The sequence below is a fragment of the Berghia stephanieae genome, chromosome 7 (genome assembly GCF_034508935.2).
Source record: "Berghia stephanieae isolate SIO BIC M18660-M18661 chromosome 7, UCSD_Bste_1.3, whole genome shotgun sequence".
Classification (NCBI taxonomy): Eukaryota; Metazoa; Mollusca; class Gastropoda; order Nudibranchia; family Aeolidiidae; genus Berghia; species Berghia stephanieae.
In genome coordinates, this window is record NC_088366.1 from 33,130,295 (window position 1) to 33,154,461 (window position 24,167).

A 24,167-nucleotide genomic window follows, 5' to 3' on the forward strand; every position below is an offset into this window, starting at 1 on the left:
CATTTTATTAGTTTTGTACCATACTTGGGTCACCAATAGTACATACAAACTGGTGAGGGATGATAGATAAAGGATGATTTACCATAGGTCAATCCGTAGCCAAATAAAACATATTTGTTAAACTTTACTTTGTAAGCCTTCAGTTGTGTAGTCAAGGCACTTTTTAGTAGCTTTTCTCCAAAAACCATGAGAATTATGAGAATTATTTGGGTAATTCATTGAAATGGAAAGAAAAAACAAGTAATTTTTTAAACATGCTATTGACAAAAAGTGTGAAACAATGATCAATAAAAGGAGCACAGTTATATGATACAATCCAGTGAAGAAAACGTGCAAAATCTGTTTGCCAAATGACACCCAGCATTGCATGAAAACATTAGTCTAGGGATTGAAACATGATTTATTACCATACAACCAAGTCAGATTCAGATAATTAGCCAGCCGGACTGACTGAGGAAGATATTTTAAAAATCCTGAATACTTACCATGACCAGAGCTGGTTCAAGCAGACGAATGGCCTTGACAATTCCAGGTCGTCTGATAGAAGCCAGCTTACGCTTACGAAATCTGTGAACCTTTAGATTGAGGATGATGAAGAGTGACCCCAAGATGCCTCCGATGACCCCAATTATGGCAGCAGGAATAAACATGAGCACATTGATGTCCACACCCTGCTCTATCTAGAATTCAAAAAATTATTTTCAAAATTAAAGTCAAGCTTAGTGTGTAATGAGGGTCCTCCTGATACCCGAATTGGTAGAACACTCGCTTAACACACAAAGGGACTGTTATCAATCCCAGGTGCAATCAAGATTTTTTTCCCTTTCCCCCTGTCCATCTAGCAGTGATTGAGTAGCTGGTCTGTTAGATCTGGCAGAAAGTACTTTGTGATAGAAGCGTCCTATCCAGTGGAAAGCAAGTAATTGCTATTGTATGTTTCACACGAAAGAAACCTGCTTAAACTCCACCTCCATGGACCTAATGGCTCAGAAGGACTACTTTACTTTTTAGTGTGTTTTCAAAAATGTTACATTATTTATGTAAAGGCTGTATATCTCTATTGTGAAGAAACATCTTCCATAATCTCCTTTGTTCCTGCTATAGATGTACAAATTGGACCCACAACACAACTAAATTAGATCTGAAAATCGAGTTGGCAAATAGGCACCTCGACATTGAGCCCTTAAACGTTTTCCTTGTCTCATGAGAGATTGATATTAATTCAGAACCCCCCCCCCCCTTGGTGTAATGCGGGGTTGTCTTTAAATATATCCAATTCCATCGTCAAATATCTTTTTAAAATTTCACAGTTCTTGGATGATGGTGTTCTCTGTGGCGAAGCACTATATAACTATACAATCTTGTTTATTGTACACAAAACACAATAATGTAGAGACTCATTAAATCACAACGATTTTAAATATATTTTTTTCCTTGGTTAAAGTCATGTGCTTAAAACACTTTTAGGCCATTTCATAGCAGAAAAAAAATAAATAAAAGAGAGATGATGGGTTAGACAAATAAATTTATAAAGACTGGATTTTAAACAGCAGTAGCAATTCATCAATGTCTCATCTAAAACTATCTTGATACACGCAAAGAGCACACTTAAGTGGTTAAAAAAATTATTTTTTGTTGTTTACCTTCCTGTGGAGAATTTCAGATGTACAGTCAGAAAGCAAAATAGAAACGGTAGAATATATATGTGAAAATGTTTGAAATAATCCAATAATCAGTTAACAAATGATGGTAGACTAAGGAGAAAATGATCAACTCCTAAAGATATTTGCCAAAACTAGAGGTGCCTAAATGAACCATAAGATGGAGAGAAAGATAAAGTCAGTAAATATGACTCAAATATAAAGGAACAACATAAAAAAACGATGTTTCGGCCTTTGGCCTTCTTCAAGTAAACACAAAATATGTTATATGTATTAGTATTTACTTGAAGAAGGCCAAAGGCCGAAACGTCATTTGTTTTGTATTGTTCCCTTATATATGAGTCACATTTACTCACTTTATCTTTCTCTCCATCTAAAGAAATTTACATTAACTATTTCCCTTTCTGCAATGAATCCAAGCCAGAGCCTTAGCAAAACCAAACTGTCTTCTTTCAAGGCTACATCGTTTTTCATAGTTTAAACATTGAACGAATACCCGGAGGATCCAGCATGGAAACATTCTTATCGTCTCATTTTTTCCTTGAGTTTTAAATTTAGCTCCTAACCTATCATCTCAAGTCCTTCATTAACATTGACTTTAGAGACATTATTCTTATTGGTGTGAGTCAACAGAATTTTATTCATTCATAACTTAGACAGAAAGCTATTTGGAATCGGATTTCGAATATATAATAAACAGCAAGAGGTTGAAATATTCCAAATACTCACATTAAACAAAATATATTGGTTAGTCTTGAAAGCTCCAAACATTCCAACAGACTCAAATCTCTGGAAGGCAGAGTTAAAGAGGTCAGAGGTTGAAGTGGCGATGATGCAGCAGAAAAAAATCTGCCAAGACAGTGTGTTGTTCCAGAATGAAGAAACCTCCTCCATGCAAAACAAGAGACCCCCAACAGGGGCACCAAAGGCAGCAGACACCCCTGCAGCAACACCAGCTGTGATGAAATTACGACTAAGGATGGGGGAAAAATGTAAATCATAAACATATACTTCACGTGATCAAAATTGATGATAAATCAGTAGATACATCAATAAATCAAAGTTAATTTCCATTATAATCACCACGACAGATGTCACTAAGAAATCTCTATCAATTTATCAAAATGATCCTGTGTCTTAGTACCTTCCACAACGATCATTTAACTTCGCAGCTTGAACAAGAGTATACAAAACTAGGCAATCCTGTTCAAGTGATACAGCTGCTAGAAGCTGTAACTGTAAAAAACAATAAACAAAAATAAATATAACAGTTTCAGAAAAGAACAAAATACCAAACACGGAACGTTTCCGGCTTAAAACCTGTTTTCAGCCAACAACAATAAACAATGAAAGCATTAATACACAACTAAAAATCCAGATAGACAGCAGAGAAATATTCAGCATGAGCCAACTATTTCTCTGCTGTTGATCTAGTTTTTAAATAATGTATTTATGTTAACATTGTTTTTTGTTGTTGGCTGAAGAAGGACATTGAGCCCAAAACCGCGTTTGGTATTTTGTTCTTTTTTGAAGCAGTTATGTTTATTTTTGTTTATTACTTTTGACAATCCTGTAAACAAACTTTTATTATTCCTCCACTGTTGATAATTATCCCCATTATTGAGTCACAAATGTGACCCATTTAGGGAAGAACTTATTTGCTTGTATCAAGGTTTTGAGCAATAGTTCAATTCAATTCAATTCAAAGGTTTATTTTGGGGCAATTGCCAATATAAATCATACATTATCATAAAATTTCCAATTAACAAACCAAAACAGGTAAAACCAATAATAAGCCAAAGCAAACACAAAATAAATAAATAAAATAATATTAAAGATATAAACAAATTAAAAATAAAAAAAATAAACAGATAAATAAAATAAAATAAAGTAATTAGGTAATTTTAAATGCGCAACAAAACAAACGAACATGATATGGTGAGACCTTCAAAGATGCACTTCATACTGTCAAGGAGGTACCATTTTTATTATTTTATTTTTTTTTTTGGGGGGGGGGGGGATATACAATACAGCATTAAGAGCAATGGTCAGTATGACTGAGTGGGCAGGTTTATAAGAAAAAGTAGAAAACACTGCTGTAATTTTTATGATTATTGTTGTGAAAACAAGTCAATAGTTTCTAACTACTAACATGTGTTATGTCAGGTAAATCAAGGTCAGTTCGGGATTGAAATTGCTAGCTATCCAGAAGTTGTTTAAAATCATTATTGAGGATGACTGGTATGGTTGTTGTTAGTCTACCTCTGCTTTTTATCATCAGAAAAGCAAAATCCCATGGATTTGTTGGCACGATTTTCAGAATTTTGTTTCACGATGTTCCCAAACAGTCTTCTACCACCAGAGTGAAAATTGTCTTTACTGACTGCAGCAAAATTTTTGTACAAGAATGAACCGAACAGAGGGATGATTTATGACAAAAGCTTATGATATCCATCCAAGAAAATAAAAGTAAGACAAATTTCATTGATACCCTTCTATTCCCCTACCCGTTCATCTAGGACTGAATGAATAGCTGGATCAAATTCAGGACTAAAAGACAGTAAATTAATAATCATTCTATATGAATAGCAGCAAGCAATTGTAATTATTTATTTTCGTAAATAGAAGCCAGGATATCCGTTCAGAATCAAAATCAGAATATGGCAAACAGATGACTGAGGCAAATTGCAAACCATATCAAGTAAACATAAAATTACATGATATTTAAGTAAAATATATGTGAATCCCGAAAAAAGTCATCACATTATATCAAAATTGAATAGTGAAATTTAACAAACAGCATCAGAGCAGAGGAGAATTATTCTATTTATCTGATCATGTGATAATTACTTGATACTACTTACAAGTGTTCTAAAAAGTGGCTACAACAAAAGAGTAGGACCCAAAATACAATCACATCATAGACTATCATCGTAGATTACTTACCGATCTTCTGGATTGCGAAACCGTTCAAAAAGTGGAATTTTGAATTTCAGTAGAGTCGAAGTGGTTTGACTGAGACCAGCACCTACAATAGCTCTGGGGAAAGTGAAAAGAATAGAGAGGGTTTCTTTGTTTTAACATTAAAAAGAAAGGTAATAAGCAGCTGAATAAAAGTTCCTGATAAATGATGTGAACATTTCATGTTTTCTCGTTTACAAGAATTAAAATCATTGTGGACAATGATCAATGTAAATGTGGATGGCTTCAGTAAGGTCCCATTATAATGAGGTGTTGGTTAAGTGTCTTGTTTCATTCAATAACAGATAGAATACTGTTTCCCTTTACGTGTGCTATAATAAGAAGACAAAACCAGCACATCTCATTGTTGATTACTCACACAGCATATGAATCCAGTAGGTAACTAATCACTACCACTGCTCACTTATCTCTCTCACCCATCTCTTCTCAACTCATCTTCCCCACCACTAATCACCTCTTTGATTTTAATACATAACAGTAACAGCCTCATGTCATCATTGCCTCGCTAGATTCCCATCGGTACTGGTTCACATTAAATAAAGTGAGGCGTCATGTGCATAAGACTGGTCAAACATGGTTCGCACTGTTTAAAACTATGCATCAGTAACTTGATTTTAAAAAGGTAAAAGGGGTAATAATTACTTTTGACCTTTACCATTGTCAAATATTGGGACTGGAACATTCTATGAAGGAATATAGACTAAATTTTGGTCTTGTGTTAATAAAAATCACTTATGGTGTTCAAGTGAACAAAATTAAGGTTTATTCATCTTGACAAAAAAAAAAAAAAGACAAAAGAAAACAAAACAACTGAAACCAAAAGCATCAGAAGTAAAGTTTGAAGTAAGGACTACCCTCCCCTGGTTCAAGTGCAATGCCTTATTCACTTGAGTACCTTGCCCAGTCTCCCCTCCCTCGTTTAACCCCTAATAAGGGCTAATTAAAAAAGAGTGTAAGTAGGAAACTAATGAGTGATTTGTTGATGCAAGACTAACCCCAAATGAATCATGGGCCCCTCTGGTCCAATGGGCATCCCACACCCAATGGCCGTTACACAGGACAAGAATTTGGCAGCAAATGTCTTGAGGCTGAAGATTTTCTCAATCTGAGTCCCATTCAAAAACCCTGTGATTTCGGGCAAACCTGATCCTCCTGCACTGGGGCGCCAAAGCTAGGTTGGGAAAAGTAAAGGATGTCGTTATATTGTTGATGTTATCTTCATCATCAATATCATCATCAGCAGGAGTCACAATGTTTACACCGTTATCATAATCATCGCAACTATATTCATATACACTGTTATCATTAGAATCATGATCCTCATCATCATCAACTTGATAATGATGATCATTACCATCATCATCCTGATAATAATATTTATGATCATCTTTTCATCATCATCATCATCATCATCATCATCATCATCATCATCATCATCATCATCTTCACCATCATCATCATCATCATCATCACCATCTTAATCATCATCATCATTCTCACCATCGTCATCATTATCATTATTGTCTTTGTCAATCATCATCACCATACTCATCATTATTATTATTATTATCATCACCATTATCATTATTATCCCGTTAATCCTAATAAGCATTAGACATACTCAAACCATTCAAATAATGGCACTGTGAATAAACACTTAATATAAAAGTTACAATTGAGTAATTAATGATAAAATAAAACCAACCTTCAAGGTTTTTTGACCTTGGACCTTAAACCTACGCAAATATCTGAAATTTTTACTATCAACACATTCACTCACTTCTAATATTTAAAGCAGCTATCAAATAAGATAACAACTGATAACAATAATATTGTAGAATTTAGACCACAAAGTCCAAAGTTAGACAGAAATCTAATGTCTGATTTGTTGAAAAATATTGTACACAAAACCCAAAGTTAGGCAGAAATCTAATATATCTGATTTGTTGAAAAATTTTCGAAGACAAAAAGAGTGAATATCTACCACAATGATCATGGCACTGAAGGCAGCAAAAGCCATGGTATATCCAACACAAAACAGCCAGCCCTCGACCAGGAAGTCTTTCTAATGGATGGAAACAACATAAATGGAATATAAAAAATAATAGTAATGTCAACAGTCGTGTCATGATCATATTTTTAAAAATGTCATGTCAAAACCGCCATCGTGTTTTGAAAAATGCAAATCATCATTATGAATTATGAAATCTAAGATTTAAAAAAAAAAAAGAGAGATTATGTACACTATTGTTCAATACTACATCTCAATACACACATTTTCAGATTTATGACCAATCATCTCAAAATGGTAATATGTTGGATTGAAAGCAATGCTTAAAATTGGATTTTAAATCAAACATACAATTTAAGTTAAAATAAATGCCTTCTTCGGGGAGAATGAAAGAGCCATAACCAAACACCATTCCACACCACACAAATGTTGCGTCTTTCTTTAGTATTGAAGCTGCAACAATATGGATTGGATAGAATTGGATTGGAATGGGTTTTAAAACTAGAGCTTTTATCATTAAAAAAAAACTCCCTTAAAATTCCTAACTCTGAACGTTTTGACTTTAAATTAAATTTTGTTCATCTAGTTCATTCCAACCTAATCCCAGACTGATGCAATGGGTCACATTTTTAGGATTTGTAAGAAAACAAAGGCTGTAGAGGTGTTACATTTAAATTTTTCTTGCTCCTACAAAGTATACGAATATTTCACTTTATAACATAGTACAGAGGTTTTCACCTAGTAACCCACCTTGTAATTCTTTCTGCTTTCCGTAAAAACCTACCACTTTCATGTAATGGAATTTAAACTATTGAAAATAATCCTCTAATACCTAACAGCACAATCCCTTCTCATACTGGATGCTATGTTTGAGATCCGTCAAAGAGCCTAGTTTTGCCAATGTCTGCACATTTTCCATCTCAATCTTCAATTATGTCATCGGATAGAGACCACCTGAAATTACTACGCTAACTGTGGTAAATAAAACAAAATCTTGGCTCACCTCTAGCAGGTCTTTAGTCACACTCCACTTTAGGTACGAGATTCTCTCAATCAGTTGATGCAACAGAAATCCGGCCAATCCAACAGTGAATCCTATGAATCCCATCATAATCCATCTGTCTGTCTCCAGGCTGGAAGAGAAAACCCAATACACTGTTATTTTGTAATATTGTTTCTGAGACTTTTATGGTGCTTGCAACACCGTTTAAGTTATCTCAGCACAAATAAAAAGGAGGATCATGGAATTAATCAAGACCTGGCTAACAATAAGCAAGCTAAGAAAAAGATAAGATAAAGGGGACACGTTCAACAGAGCTCAGAAATAGTTCAAAGAGCAATCCATTCTTGAAGCTAATCTGAAACCAATTGAAAAACAAGGGAAAAAAATTCTCTCACTTAATTTCCATCTTGTCTATATCTTCCCTATCAACAAAATGCTCTTGGTGAAACCATGTGGTCCCACCACAAGGCAACATTTTTGTTTGTTTGTTTGTTGCTTTAGGTCTCTTCCAACACAATTGAGGTTATATGAGAGACCGCTGAAACAAAAAAAACAAGCAATCTAACAATAATAGTACAAATGTAAATCAAAATCATAACCTAAAGATATCATAAGCTAAATTATAAATAACCAAGAACAAACAGGCAGAAGATTTACAGAAAAAAAAATATCCCCTGTCAAAAATACAATCACAAACCAAAGAAGCAGGATAGGCTAGTAAAGAGAAGAAGAAACGACATCACTATAGGATCGTACACCCATGCGAACATCATAGGTATATGATTCAAGGGTGATGCTCCCATCCAACCACCCGCCAACATTTTTTAAAAATGTAATAATACAGGAGGATAAAAGAGATAGCATGGGTTCGAATAGAAACAGTTCTCATAACAATTAATAATCCCCTCCTTTTAGAGAGTTCCATCCATGATAGCGTTTTGGAAATGACATATTTTAAAGCAATTCCTAACAATTAGTACTAAATTCTGCATCTTTCAAATCACAATATCCAAGAGGCAGGCGAAAAGAATAAAGGAACAAAATTTGAAGGAAAGATCTTATAAAAAATGACACACCTTGATACCATCTGTCGCTTTATCCAGTGCTTGAAGACATGACTGTGGTTGGGAAGGTAGTCACTGCTCTCATATCCATTCAATGTTTCCTTTTCCTGGGCTGTGTATTGATGGGTAATGTACACAGGTTCATAGTCTCGTCCCTAATAAACATAATGAAAATTAAAAGCATAGAGGAAATAAAAATATATACAAACAAACAAATGAAAAAAAAATACATTAAATAAATTAATTTAAAATAAATAAATACATAAATAAATAAACACACAGAAAAACTCCCAATATAATAAAGCATTTAAAAAAAAGAAAAATCTGCCAAAATCTTTCATGATGAAAGAAAACTTATTATATACTAAAATAACAAATAGGTTGCAAAGCTCTTCCACTCAGATTCAAAACATAATTTTGATTTTATAATTTTTTTTTTTACATTAATCATCACAGCATTATCAAAGCAGACGCAGTACAATAAACATTCTAAGATAGAGAATAACAGAATTGCCTGATGGTTGATACCTGGTAATAAATGAATTCAATAAATAAAGTAAAAGACCAACCTGAGCAAAAACTGAAAATTCTTCATCATCTTGTACAGAAAAGAGCGAATCATCCTCTGGAACTTGTGATGTCCTACTTGTTGCTAATGATCTTTTACGATTCCCTGGCTTAAAAATACCAGAACTTGTTCTATTTCGTTGCCGCAACCCATCTGTATCATAAAAAGGTTGGCTTTGTATTTGGCTCTCTGATCCATTGTTGTTAATCGAACCATTTTCAATGGTTTCATCATCTTCAACTAGTGTCCGAATCATGATGAAAGTTTTAAATTTTAGCTGGCAAATTAATCATAAAGTATGTCTGATCACATTAAAATCAACTCATTTTAGATAATTTTACTACAAATTCTGAAAAAAAGGAGAAAAAAAAAGAACGATCAGTTGTAACAGGCTTTGAAATTAATTCATTCCATAGCATGAAATATTTGAAGAATACAAACACTTCGAAAAACATTAATAGTGTGTCTCAATTAATATCTGTGTTACTCCTATTTGGGATCACTGTTTGATTTGTTTTGTTTACTTTTAATGGTTTTGCGGCGCTTGCAACACATTTTAGGTCATATCAGCGCCAAGAAAAAGAAAGAAAATGGGATTGTAAAAAGTTCTAGAATTACAATTAAAGTACCCAAGTAAAAGGAAGACAGAAGGGAATTAGTTTTAAAAAACATGTAGATTCCAAGAGCACATTATCCAGTGTACTTAGTTTGAGATTACCTAAAAGTCTCAACTAGATACCGGCACAAGATCCCACTATGAGGAACACAGTCAAATGTTTACAAATCATATGTTAAAAATAAAAAAATAACAGTACATAGCAATAACAGAGAGATGATTTACAAGGAAAAAAAATATCATCTCCTAAAACTATAACTATACATTCAACTGTTTTCCTCCCAGACAAGGACTCCGACAAGGGTCAGGACAAAACTAAGTAATCCCATTCCAAGACAAAGACAGAATGCAATTAGAAAACGGATACAGGGGAATAGAAGACAGAACAAGTACCTTCCTGCCCACTATGGGAGGTCGGGATCCCTTCTGTTTGATTTATGACAGTGACATTGTACTTGAGTTGTCATTATCACTAACTTTTCACACTGTCAGGGAATTATTGAATCTCTCATTGACACACGTGTCTGTGATTTACAAGATGGTGGCCTATATTTTAGACCAGGATTAGCAGATCAATTTTGCAAAAACAAATTTAAAAAATCAAACAAGTAATAGAAAAATACCAAATAATAATTATATGAATATCAGTGAAAAATCGCACAGATTTACTCTTGTTATAGTGATGCCATATTTTAGTGATTAATTTTCACTTAATATTTTGAGAGGTGTTTGATATAAACGATGTAATTCGTGCATTCTTGTAATGTCATAAAAAGTTGATCCCACAGTTAGTTTGAATGTTTGAAGTGTTGACCTAGAGTTAGAGTGTAAATTAAATCTGCATTAACAATGTATGCATTTCAATCTATAATAGAATTAGGATGTGACCAAAACTAGATATCTCCATATATCGCAAGATACCAAACCAATTAATAGATGCCTTGTATTTTGCAAGACGTCCAATGTCATGCTAGACAATTCGAAATAAATAAATTAAAAAAATAAAAATTAAAATCAACCAGTGAGAGAGCGTTTGTGGTCAGTTTAGTAGTCCGGTTTTCCAGTCCAATCTGGGACTCACTAAAGCAGGGTCACTGCTGTTATTACCAAAGGCCAAGATATGTATATGGGTTTGGTGATGTAAAACAAAAACTGCGATATGTGCAATCTAAATTGAAAATCACAAAATAAAAATTTATGTAAGACATTTAGCCTCCTGAAGACTGAAGATGATTGTCACGGACAAAAGAGGATGGAGATCCTTCGTTTGCTACCCTACATGCCAACAGGCATTATGAGCAGTAAGTAAGTAAGTAAGGTCAGATTATTTTATCATTGCTGCTCTACCCTAAATGCCAACAGGCATAATGAGCAGGAAGAAGAAGTCACTATAAGTTAAGTAAGTATTATCTTTCTAAAAATTATCATGTTTGATGTTCGATACAGTTCAGATAGAACTCTTTAGTACTAGTGTTCTAAATTAAAGTGGATTTCTGTTTCTTTTCCTTCATAAAACTGCCAGAAAGTGTTCAGTTTCGTATCGTATCATTATCATCACTATCACGCCCCCTTCTTATTCTTACTCAACTCTGACCATGGAAGGTTGCTGACTGAGAAGTTCATGCAATACAAATGTCGGTAACCATCTGCTTAATTTTTTTATGCAGCGATGATAATGTGAGAATTACAGTTACATGAATGTATTTCGACTTTTGGATCTGTCTTCTCTTTCCAGCCTTGGTCTTGGGCAATACAAACAAGAAGAATTTAATTTTGCGATTCAATCGGAACTTTCACTATTAGGTACAAAACAAATCTAGAGTGACTTCCCTTCCGAGTTTATTTACAATTTACAAGGATGGAGAATAGTGAGGAGAGTGAGATTGGATTTTTTTTTTTTTTGCGGCTCGTTTTTTGATCTTCGGTAAAATCCACTTATGTGTTTGCTATGGTTAAGATCCGGGAATGCATTAATAAGCACCAGCGTTCTTGTTTTGATGTCTTACGATGTGTCCTCATTCATGAATGTCAGCTTCCTTCTAATCTCACTCTAGTTGAGACTGAGGAAAACTGACAACTTGGCCGTGGGCTTGGATACACTTGGCTGTGCGTGTCAACATTGGGTGCCAAACATAAAATATAAATGAATAGACCCGTCTAAATAAACTTATCTACTGGTTCAAAGTCTATGTCTAGGTATTAATCTGGATTATATAATGTTGAATCGCCACTGAACTGTCACAAAATTGGTCATTCATTATATCTAGACGTCTACTATTACTATCTAGGTCTAGATACTATAGGAGTAGAAAGTATACCTATGAGTGAGACTGAAGCCATTTAGAATTCACTTCTACTTGATCCTATTAGAATAAAATAATACGACCAGCAAGTGCCTTGCTACAACGTATATTTGGCAGTCAGCAGCAATGAAATTTTGTTGTCTCAATGTGATATGAAATGTTTTGATTTGAAAAAAACAAAACAAAAAAACTTGCATTCTGTGAATTCAACAAGGACTAATCACTTTAAACTTTCTATCCACCATGAAGAAAATTCCAATATTCGTTGATCTCAAGATGTCTGGAAAGCATGCATTGTTCGTGACTGGGGTTGTTTATATGGTTTTATCGTTAGTGTCTCAAACTCAAGGTGATAAATCAACAGGCATTCAACTGGAGACTTTGTCAGATCATCCCGAGCCCCTCTTATCGATAGTTGATGAGAAAAGAATGTTTAATTTTAATGTCTCAATATCAGGGAATTCAGGGAAAAGTTTAGAAGATATTAAGATAGTTGCTTCTGTTGATGATAGCCATTTAGTCAAAATAACAAATAAACACATTATGGCAGTTGGTTTTGGAAATGGTCGTGAAATTAATGTGGGAAGTAATAGTGTGATTGAAGATGAAAGAATATCAGTCGTTCTGGAAGGCATACTTCCTGGAAGGACAGCGTTGACTTTACAGGCCAGAAGTGAGAATTTTTCTTCCAATATTGTGTCCTATACTCTGTTCGTGGAACGAACAAATCGAGTCATTGATAGAGCTTTCACTGGTGTAGTCATTCTTCTTGTCGTGTTGGCAAATATTGGAATGGGATGTAAGGTAAAACATTTTATTCTTTCTTAAATTGGAGGTTGAAAACTAATTATCATGATTAAATGATTGAAAATTTTGTAGTGTCATTATAAAGGATTGGTAAAAAATATTTTTAAAAAATACTCATTCACAGCCATAAGGCCCATGGAGCTAGAGTTTATCCTAGTTTTTGCAGCATTCATCGGACAATAGCAATAGTTTGCTACTCTTTGGATAGGATACTTGACTATTGCCAGAGCTAGTCACCACTGGGTGGATAGGGGATCAGAAAGATATCCTGTCTGCACCAGGGATTAATATCATTGGGCAAATATTCTACCAACTTAACTATGTGAACCCTCCAAGGGTTGGTAGGACTATGTATTTATTAGAGTAACAGTTTTATTTTGAAGCTTTCGCACAATATATATCATAAAAAGATGCATATTTCTATCTGGGAACGAGATGATCTAATTGATAGGAGGAGCTTGGCTCAGCCCCACGTTCAGCATTGCAGCAACTCAATAAAATGAGAAAAAGTATCAAAATGTATTGATGACAAATCTTATTTGTTTTCCTTTTATTAAACTTCTATCTGTCAATCCTCCATTGCTTGGCTGAACTAACCTATATATTGATATTATTCTATAAAGGAAACAAAAGGCCATGTGAAAATATTGACCCAATCTTTGCAGTTTTCTAATCACGATGAAAAAAATGCATATTATTTTTGTAAGATATTGTTGGAGTTTGGCTCTGAAAATTCAAGAAATATTTTAAATACTTTCAATCAGGTTGATCTGGGCATTGTGAAGGCAACCCTCAAGAAACCAATAGCACCAGCCATAGGATTGTGTTCACAGTTTTTATTTATGCCGCTGGTGAGATATCATTATTTCCATTATGTCATCATCAATTAATCATCATCATCGCTATGGATCGACATTGTCATCATAATCATCATCATCTTGGCTGAGATGGATGTCCCTGAGTATAAGGCATTGACAATGATTATTATTGTATTGTAATTGTAACCTTGGCAATGCAGGTTTGAGCCACATTTCAGACATTTTTCTTTTTTATCTTTGGCAAGATTATTAACATCAAATTTTCTCATGTGGGCAAGACAAACAATTTCTCTTGACAGTGTATGCTTATTTGATGCATTATCCCCTCTATTTTTAGGACTATTTAGATAATAGCATCTTACCAGGTCATAAGAAAGGAATGAATTTTTTAAATGACATAAGAGGCTTGAAATTGATCTAAATATTTTTATGCAAACCCTATTGGATATATAACATTTTTTAAAATTATTAATTTAATTTAATTTATTTAAGGAGGAAAAAATAAATAAATAAATAAATAAATAAATAAAAAAAACAAAAAAAAACAAAAAACAATATATATATTATATATATATATATATATATATATATATATATTTATATATATATATATATATATATATATATATATATATATATATAATAGATAGATATATATATATATATTTTTTTTTTTTTTTTTTTTTACATATATAGAGTCTTTGCCAGTTTGTTGTTCCTCTCATTATTATGAATACAATCAATTTCTTAAAATTTATATGAACCATTTAGTTTTATTCCGTTCTTAACATTGGGAAAGAACTCTACGATAAGTTAGAGAAATTTGTAACATATAAAATGCAGAAAATATCTCTCTGTGTCCAAATCAAAAGCTCTGTGGAGTTCACTTACGAAATTAAAAAATGTATTGTCTATAATGACAATAATAATATTAAGTTCAAATTTTATTCACCTCTTGAATCATAAATGTTAAGTTGATTGGTTTATCATCACGTTCATTGAACAGGCATTGTCTGTGTATTTTCTGTCAACAATTTTAAGTTTTAAGATTGAATGTTTGTCACATATGGACTTAATGAATGTCATGCGCCTTCTTCTGGTATTTACCTTTTGCTTTGTCTCTCCAGTGATTGACTATGATCATGGACTAGATGGGCGAAAATGAATGACACTTTTTTTAGATTAGTGGTGTGAGGCATTATAAACATTGTGGCTTATGAATTTTTAGCATCTTGCTGAAGGAAGTGATGGATATTATAAAAGTTATAAGACCTGGCTAGTATTTTATGAAATGGAAATTTCGATCCATGTGATGTGAAAGGCAGGGAAAATTTTTGGTATTGGAAAGAAATTAACGATGGAGATACTGATATTAAGGTTTATTCTAACCTATGGTGATTGTTTTTCACATTCCCTTTCAGATTGGTTTCACCATGGCCTACAATCTTCCCCTAGAACCTGGTGTGGCCCTTGGTTTCTTCGCCCTGGGATGTTCACCTGGAGGGTCGGCCAGTAATGTCTACACAAACTTCCTGAATGGAAATATCAGTCTCAGCGTGACCATGACCCTTATCAGCTCTATTGCTGCTTTAGGTATAAATAATATATATATTTATATATATATATATATATATATATTATTTAAAATATTTACCACAATGTTTGGGACAGTCTACATCAATGTTTCAGGCTTAATTTGCCATCGTCAGGACTGAGTTGTTTTGTTGACTGTTGTTGTTTCTTGAAGTGGTTCCGGTTTGAAGTTAATTAAGAGGAATTTGCGCCGATGGGGACACTTTCCGTACATCTCATTTTTCATGTTGAGTGTGGCTTCATGAGGGTGTTTGATTATAGTATATTTCTCTTCCAGGCATAAGCTACATTGTTTTGATGTTGGTGTGTATCCTGTTGCTTTAGATAAAATTTTCCATGAAATGTTGTGGTCTAGTTTGTTGTCTTTTAATTTCCAAATATGTTCGCTGAGTTTTGTGGATGTTTTTTTGTTAGTGTTTCTAAATGTTGAGGTGTGGAGGTTGTATCTTGTTTTGAAATTATTTTCTGTTAGTCCTACATATTTTTCTTGCTTGTTTGTTTTAGTTTCTGTGACTGTGGCTTGGTAAATTAAACTTGATTCTAAGCATTGTTTGTTTAGCGGGCAATGTTCTTTATTTCTGCAGTTGCATTTTCTAGTGGGTGGGTTTTGCTCTTGTCGGTGGTTTATTAATATTTTTTTGTTGTGGCTTGAAATTATTTGTTCTATGTTGCGCATACACGAGTAACTTATTTTTATGGTATTCCTGTTGATAATTTTATGTAGCTTGTGGTTTTTTGGAAAGTGTGTATCAATTAACTTCAGGAACTGCTGTCCTATGTTTGTGCTGACGTTTATGTCGAAAGGTGGGTTGAACCAAGTTATGTGTCGTTTTCTTGTTTTACGTTCTTCACTTGTGTGTTGGGGTTTACATGAGAGGGAGGCGTCTGTGTATACAAATGGTGTGTTGTATCCGCTTTTTGTGAGTGCTTCTTTGTAGGGGGTGGCTGCGACGTTGAATATCTCTCTGTTTTCCGAAAGTTTGCTCACCCTCAGTGCTATGTTTTTTGGTATGTTTTCAATGACGGGACGGGGGTGGTTGCTGTTTTTATTAATGTAGCTAATGGTGTTGTTTGGTTTTCTGAACGGTTGGAATGAATTGGATTTTATGTCGAATGTGGACAGCAGTTCCTGAAGTTAATTGATACACACTTTCCAAAAAACCACAAGCTACATAAAATTATCAACAGGAATACCATAAAAATAAGTTACTCGTGTATGCACAACATAGAACAAATAATTTCAAGCCACAACAAAAAAATATTAATAAACCACCGACAAGAGCAAAACCCACCCACTAGAAAATGCAACTGCCCGCTAAACAAACAATGCTTAGAATCAAGTTTAATTTACCAAGCCACAGTCACAGAAACTAAAACAAACAAGCAAGAAAAATATGTAGGACTAACAGAAAATAATTTCAAAACAAGATACAACCTCCACACCTCAACATTTAGAAACACTAACAAAAAAACATCCACAAAACTCAGCGAACATATTTGGAAATTAAAAGACAACAAACTAGACCACAACATTTCATGGAAAATTTTATCTAAAGCAACAGGATACACACCAACATCAAAACAATGTAGCTTATGCCTGGAAGAGAAATATACTATAATCAAACACCCTCATGAAGCCACACTCAACATGAAAAATGAGATGTACGGAAAGTGTCCCCATCGGCGCAAATTCCTCTTAATTAACTTCAAACCGGAACCACTTCAAGAAACAACAACAGTCAACAAAACAATTCAGTCCTGACGATGGCAAATTAAGCCTGAAACATTGATGTAGACTGTCCCAAACATTGTGGTAAATATTTTAAATAATAATTCGCTCCATTACTACATGTCGAGCACTTTTCGTACCATATTTGTATCAAACACGATTCAATATATATATATATATATATATATATATATATATATATATATATATATATATATATATATATATATATATATATATATATATATATATATATATATATATATATATATATAAATTAATATTCCCATTACTCATCCTCAAGGGGAAATTTATCTAGAGCACTCCAAGGGAACTTTGGAATTACCCAAGCATCAGCAGCAAATCAGAGCCCCAAAGCAAGCTAGGTCAACGTCTTGCTCAAGGCTACACTGTTGAACTCACTACCTTTTGGGTACAAAGCAAAGACCATACTGCTGTGCCATTCCAAATATTGTGTGGTTTGGTGACTCAGCGGTTTGATGTCACATCTCTTCACAAAAGTCAAGCAATCTTAAATGTGGTCAGTGGCATCAGTAGCCAGATGGATGACACTAATCATGAAAAAAAACACATTACCCCACTTGACTCAGGTGTGAATGATTACTGAGTTACCAGGGATGCCACTTTTCCGGTTTTAGCCGGAAATCTGGTTTTTTTACAACCAGCCGGTTTTAATCCGGAACCTCCGGTTTTTGTCCGTCATCACTATTCCAAAAAAAAAAACCACTTCAAGAAACAACAACAGTCAACAAAACAATTCAGTCCTGACGATGGCAAATTAAGCCTGAAACATTGATGTAGACTGTCCCAAACATTGTGGTAAATATTTTAAATAATAATTCGCTCCATTACTACATGTCGAGCACTTTTCGTACCATATTTGTATCAAACACGATTCAATATATATATATATATATATATATATATATATATATATATATATATATATATATATATATATATATATATATATATATATATATATATATATATATATATATATAAATTAATATTCCCATTACTCATCCTCAAGGGGAAATTTATCTAGAGCACTCCAAGGGAACTTTGGAATTACCCAAGCATCAGCAGCAAATCAGAGCCCCAAAGCAAGCTAGGTCAACGTCTTGCTCAAGGCTACACTGTTGAACTCACTACCTTTTGGGTACAAAGCAAAGACCATACTGCTGTGCCATTCCAAATATTGTGTGGTTTGGTGACTCAGCGGTTTGATGTCACATCTCTTCACAAAAGTCAAGCAATCTTAAATGTGGTCAGTGGCATCAGTAGCCAGATGGATGACACTAATCATGAAAAAAAACACATTACCCCACTTGACTCAGGTGTGAATGATTACTGAGTTACCAGGGATGCCACTTTTCCGGTTTTAGCCGGAAATCCGGTTTTTTTACAACCAGCCGGTTTTAATCCGGAACCTCCGGTTTTTGTCCGTCATCACTATTCCAAAAAAAAAAAAACAAAAAAAAAAAAAAAATTTAAAGAAGAAAAAAATCGCGATCGAGATTTGAGCCGGAACTTTTTCGCCGGGTGAATAATTTGGGCTGTCACCGCCGGTCGAATATTTGGGCACCTAAATGGTAGTTTATCTCCGCCCATCCCCATCACAATTCCTCCTTTTAAATTTTTTTTTTTTTTTTGATAAATAAACAGTGATTTTGAGAATTTCTCAGAAATCTTCCGCTGAATTTACCGTGTCAAACATTTCCCTCAAAACTACAAAATCACCATTATGTCTTATGTCATATTTGACACCTGTGCAATAGTCTCGTGAAATTTAGTGACGGTCCCGTTTTTATGACGTCGGGCCAGACTGAATGGCACCAGATATCACAATTGACACAGACGACCAGTGGTGTTCTTTGATTAGCAAGTTGATGGTTGAAGGGAAAGGGGAGGGACAATTATCTCTCTCTCTCTCTCTCTCTCTCTCTCTCTCTCTCTCTCTCTCTCTCTCTCTCTCTCTCTCTCTCTCTCTCTCTCTCTCTCTCTTCTTTTTTTTTTTTTTCTCGCAACTCGCAACCATCCATTAAATCATCTGGTTATACAGAGATAATTCATTAGCCTAGAATAAAGCAATGGTGATTGGCTTAGTTTATTCTTCTTTCTTTTTACCTTTTGACTATGGCTTTAAATTTGTGAGATTCTTGGGTTGTATTTATACGCTGAATAACCACTAGGTTTCGGTAAAAAATAAAAGATATTGTTGCCTGGTTTATAAAGTAAAAATCAAAACAAAACAACACTTTCTAGCCTTTTATTTGAATAACATTGTAGGCCTTTAACATGTGGAAAGGACAATTCATTAAATGTTTACAAAAAGTAAATTTATGTTTAATGATAAGAATGGATTTATACTATCTAGTAATAGTGATTTATTACATAATACCAATACAAAACTATGTTCCTGTTATTTTTACACTTTGCTTGCGTTTGACCGATAGACGGAGACATTTTCCTCCTTTTTGACAAATTGTTATTATTATCACTGAATAAAAAACACTCACCAAAACCACTACATCATCTCTACCACCACTACTATTACAACCACCACCACATCATCATCCCTACCAACACTACTACTACAAATAACACCACATCATCCCTACCACCAGTACTACTACAACTACCCCACATCATCATTCCTACCACAACTATTACAACCACCACCACACAATTATCTCTAAAAGACCACCACTACTACAACCACCACCACATCATCATCCCTACCACCACTACTACTACAACCACCATCACATCATCATCTCTAAGACCACTACTACTACTACTACTACTACTACTACTACTACTACTACTACTACTACTACTTCTACTACTACTACTACTACAATCACCACCACATCATCATCCCTACCACCACCACTCCTACTACAACCACCACCACACCATCATCCCTAGCACCACTACTACTACAAATAACACCACATCATCCCTACCACCACTACTACTACAACTACCACCACATCATCAACCCTACTACCACTACTACAACCACCACCACACCATCATCCCTAGTACCACTACTACTACAAATAACAGCACATCTTCCCGACCACCACTACTACTACAACTACCACTACATCATCATTCCTACCATAGCTACTACAACCACCACCACACAATCATCCGTACGACCAGTACTACTATAATCACTACCACATCATCCCTACCACCACTACTACTACAACCACCACCACATCATCATCCCTACTACAACCACCAAATGTAATTACACTTTCAACTTTTGAAATTCTGCGAGTTGTGTCAGAAATTGCTGCGAGACAAATTTTGGATCTCATCTCAGTGAATTTGAGTGACCAGTCATTCTCACCCCTGATAGTTATTGATATTAATTTTTCTATATTTTGTTTTCAGCACCTTATTTTATCAATTTGAAAACTGTCAACTCTCCTTTCTTTTGTGTGTTATTTGCTCTCAATTGCAATAATAAGTACTGAAACAATATTCCAAATTTGATATTTTTCAAATCCCTACAAAGCCCTTGACGTTGATTTGTATCTCGTCCGCGCAAGTTTTCAGGCTTTTTAAAATTGCCTGGTGGCATCCCTGAGTTACAGGCAGTGACAGATATTGTAGGAGTATTTGTACTAATAAATGAAACATTGTGCAATGCATTGAGCATGGTAACTGTGAGTATGCACTATATAAATGCTCATATTCAATTATTTATGTTATAAGTCTTTCCTGTCTTAACTAAGGGGGTTCCAAAAAATGCCCAGATGGTAGAGATCTCAACACAGCCTTGAGGCGTAGGAGAAAAGGGCTATATAAATCTATTTCCTTTACCATTACACAAGCAAAAAGACCTGTATCAAGGCTGGTTAGAATGTCTTCTCTCAACACTCATTAGTAATAAGGTCACTGTGTATATTAGATCTTTAGGAACGTTTTTTTGCTGAAGATTATAGATAACTATGATATAGGTGGCTCAATTGTACAGTGTCTCATCTTATCACGAAGTTAATTAATGCTAACCATGGTCGATGGCTGACAATGATCACAAATCTCTGGCCTCCTGGGTTGTGTCCTTGGGTAAGTATTTTATGCACATTAATCCACTTGACATGAATGAGTATCTGGCTGTAGACATTGAGAGATACAGTGCAACCCCGATGTAACGACATCCGTTATACCGACATTCCCTGTATAACGACATGGTACTCAGGTCCCATTTTATTTTACTATATATCATTAGTAATAAAAAACCCTCTATAGCGACGTACATTTCAGCAAAACCCCTGTATAACAACATTTCTGGTCCGACAAACCTTGAAGGTGTTTGTCTACCATGAAATTGTTCGTAACTATTACAAGCGGTATCTTCCATTCTATATATGTTGTCTACTCGTAATAAGCCCAGAGCTAGTTCTTATTGTAGCCAATGAAAACGCTTCTTTTTCAGCCAATCAATAGTCACATTTGTACAACACCGCAGCCAATCAGAAGGCTCGCCTTTCACCCAATGAATGCCTGTGACAGGTCAACACTGGACTGTTTATAAATCCTTTGTCCACACTCCATTCATTGCCGGTCCCAAGCCCGGATAAACTACAGAGGGACTACAGAGGGAAAATGAAAAAGTATACATTCACTACACAAGACCCAAAACACCTCCTGATATACACACATAGGAAACCTCTCTGTAACGACATCCCTCTATAACGACACGTTTTCCCAGTCCCGACGATGTCGTTATATCGAGGTTGCACTGTATTATAAGGGTGCTAGTTTTAAAAAATCAACTTCTGCAATGTGAAATTGAAATTTGATTCCATATTGTCTGCTTTGGGAATGAGTGGGTCTATCTGAAGTGTGTTGAGCAAGTTGAATCTGTGAGAATGTGCCTTATATAGGTCTTCATATTTTAAATATGTAATGTTGGCATCAACCTGAAATTGAATAGCGTCTTATTTTTTAAAATGTTCCTTTCCTTACTTCCAGGTTTCATCCCTCTTTGGCTGTTCACCTTAGGCGAGCTGATCTACTCCAAGGGAAACATCAGAATTCCATATGAAAACATCATCACATCTCTGATTGGCATTGTGGCGCCCATCTTCATTGGATTAGTGCTGCAATACAAACTTCCAAAAGCTGCCAAGTTTTGTATCAAATCTGTGAAATACATCATGGTCATATTTTTTATATTTGTCTTCACTGTCGGGGTTTATGCCAATATCTACATATTCTACCTCATCAGCCCTGAGGTCATCCTAGCGTCTGCTCTCCTACCCTATCTGGGTTTTATTTTTGGGGGTATATTTGCGTTTTTAACTCGACAGAAGTTTGCAGACATTATAGCCATTTCCTTGGAGACAGGAATACAAAACACTGGAATTCCCATCATCCTTTGTCGACTGTCCTTATCAGGACCTGACAAAGACACGAGTATTGTAAGTCCTGTTATCTCTGCCATTTTTACCCCGATTCCTGTCATGTTTGCTATTCTCTTTGTCCAAATAAAGGAATGGAGGAGGAAGAGAAGGGAAGCGAGACAAAGTGAAATTATAGATGATACAAATTGTGATGTACAAAATCAGGACACAGCATTTAATGGCACACAGGTGATGTTAGTCAAGGGAGAGAATGACTAAAAAAAAGGGATGCTACACATACCATTAGATTGCAAGAAGATGTTTTGAAAAAGCAGGCTTATTATTTTACGGAAAATCTGAATTCATATTGATTTTCAATTATTTTGAAACTTACTGTTTTTTTATTGGATGTCCAGAACAAAGTAAATTCCTAAGCTTCCGATTGTTATATCGCCAAACTTGGCTAGATTTATATTATACTTCATTCAGAGAAAAGGTGATAAGATATTTTTATACTTACAAAATGATTTTCCAGCAGGATGAAATAAGTTAGGTATATTTTTCTTCTTAGATTATTTTGAAGTTAAACTTATAAATAAGAATAGTTGACTCAGATGTTCACATATTTTTATTTTTGTAATCAAGATTATTCTAGATTGAATCTGAAGATTTTATTTTGTGTGTTATTTGTGTCAGATGGGGGTCCCGAAAGCTCAGTTTGTAGAGCAGTAGCTTCGCACGCAAAGGGACCAAGATTGATCCCGGGTGCAGTCAGGATTTTTTTCTAGCCCCGCTGTCCACCCAGCAGTGAATGGGTAGCTGAGTCTGTTAGATTTGGTGGAAAGTACTTTGCGATAGACTAGAGTCCTATCCAAAGGATAACAAGTAATTGCTATTGTCTGTTTCATGCTATAGAAACTGAGATAAACTCTGGTTCCATGGAGCCAATGGCTATGAAGGACTACTTTGTGTCAGGTCTGCTCTAGTTGCACACTTGCCAGCAAGTGTGATTTCTTGTAGTTTTATGTGCAAATGATATGAGAATAATAATTATATTGTTACTACTACTACTACTATTACTACCACTACTACTACTACTACTACTACTACTACTACTACTACTACTACTACTACTACTACTACTACCACTACTACTACTACTACTACTACTACTACTACTACTACTACTACTACTACTACTACTACTACTACTACTAACTACTACCACTACTACCACTACTACTACTACTACTACTACTACTACTACAAACTACTACTAACTATACTATACTACTACACCATACAACAACTACTACTACTACTACTACTACTACTACTATACTAACTATACTATACTACTAATACTAACTACACTAACTACTACTACTACTACTACTACTACTACTACCACTGAATCTGCTACCAATAGTAATAATAATAATGATGATGGTGATATAATTATATAATAATAATATAATAATATAATAATATTAATAATAATATATAATAATAATAATTATATAATATATAATACTAATGATGATGGCATCATGATCATCATCATCATCATCATCATTAATTATATTATTATTATTATTATTATTATTATTATTATTATTATT

The 24,167-nt window shown here is 34.4% G+C and overlaps 2 protein-coding genes across 4 annotated transcripts in view; one reads left to right on the forward strand and one right to left on the reverse strand.

Annotated features, from left to right (window-relative positions):
* The window catches only part of LOC144977106 (chloride channel protein C-like), a 24,171-nt gene extending 12,454 nt beyond the window's left edge, over positions 1 to 11,717 (reverse strand). Inside the window, exons 1-9 of one of the 3 annotated variants that reach the window (XM_078921903.1) lie at positions 11,594 to 11,700; positions 9,291 to 9,638; positions 8,734 to 8,876; positions 7,658 to 7,787; positions 6,628 to 6,708; positions 5,639 to 5,814; positions 4,608 to 4,700; positions 2,391 to 2,634; positions 486 to 680 (exon numbers count right to left, since the gene is read on the reverse strand). In XM_078921903.1, coding sequence (XP_078778029.1) covers positions 486 to 680; positions 2,391 to 2,634; positions 4,608 to 4,700; positions 5,639 to 5,814; positions 6,628 to 6,708; positions 7,658 to 7,787; positions 8,734 to 8,876; positions 9,291 to 9,545 — 1,317 coding nt within the window. In that variant the 5' untranslated portion in view covers positions 9,546 to 9,638; positions 11,594 to 11,700. Of the gene's footprint in view, positions 1 to 485; positions 681 to 2,390; positions 2,635 to 4,607; positions 4,701 to 5,638; positions 5,815 to 6,627; positions 6,709 to 7,657; positions 7,788 to 8,733; positions 8,877 to 9,290; positions 9,639 to 11,499 lie in introns of all 3 variants that reach the window. The other 2 variants (XM_078921902.1, XM_078921905.1) reach the window with 2 other exon arrangements.
* Positions 11,718 to 11,749: 32 nt separating this feature from the next.
* On the forward strand, positions 11,750 to 23,756 carry LOC144977107 (ileal sodium/bile acid cotransporter-like). Its single transcript, XM_078921906.1, has 4 exons — positions 11,750 to 13,012; positions 13,780 to 13,866; positions 15,255 to 15,426; positions 22,175 to 23,756. Exons 1-4 carry the CDS (start codon positions 12,452 to 12,454, stop codon positions 22,822 to 22,824), a joined length of 1,470 nt encoding a protein of 489 aa, XP_078778032.1. The 5' UTR covers positions 11,750 to 12,451; the 3' UTR covers positions 22,825 to 23,756.
* The last annotated feature ends 411 nt before the right edge of the window (positions 23,757 to 24,167 follow it).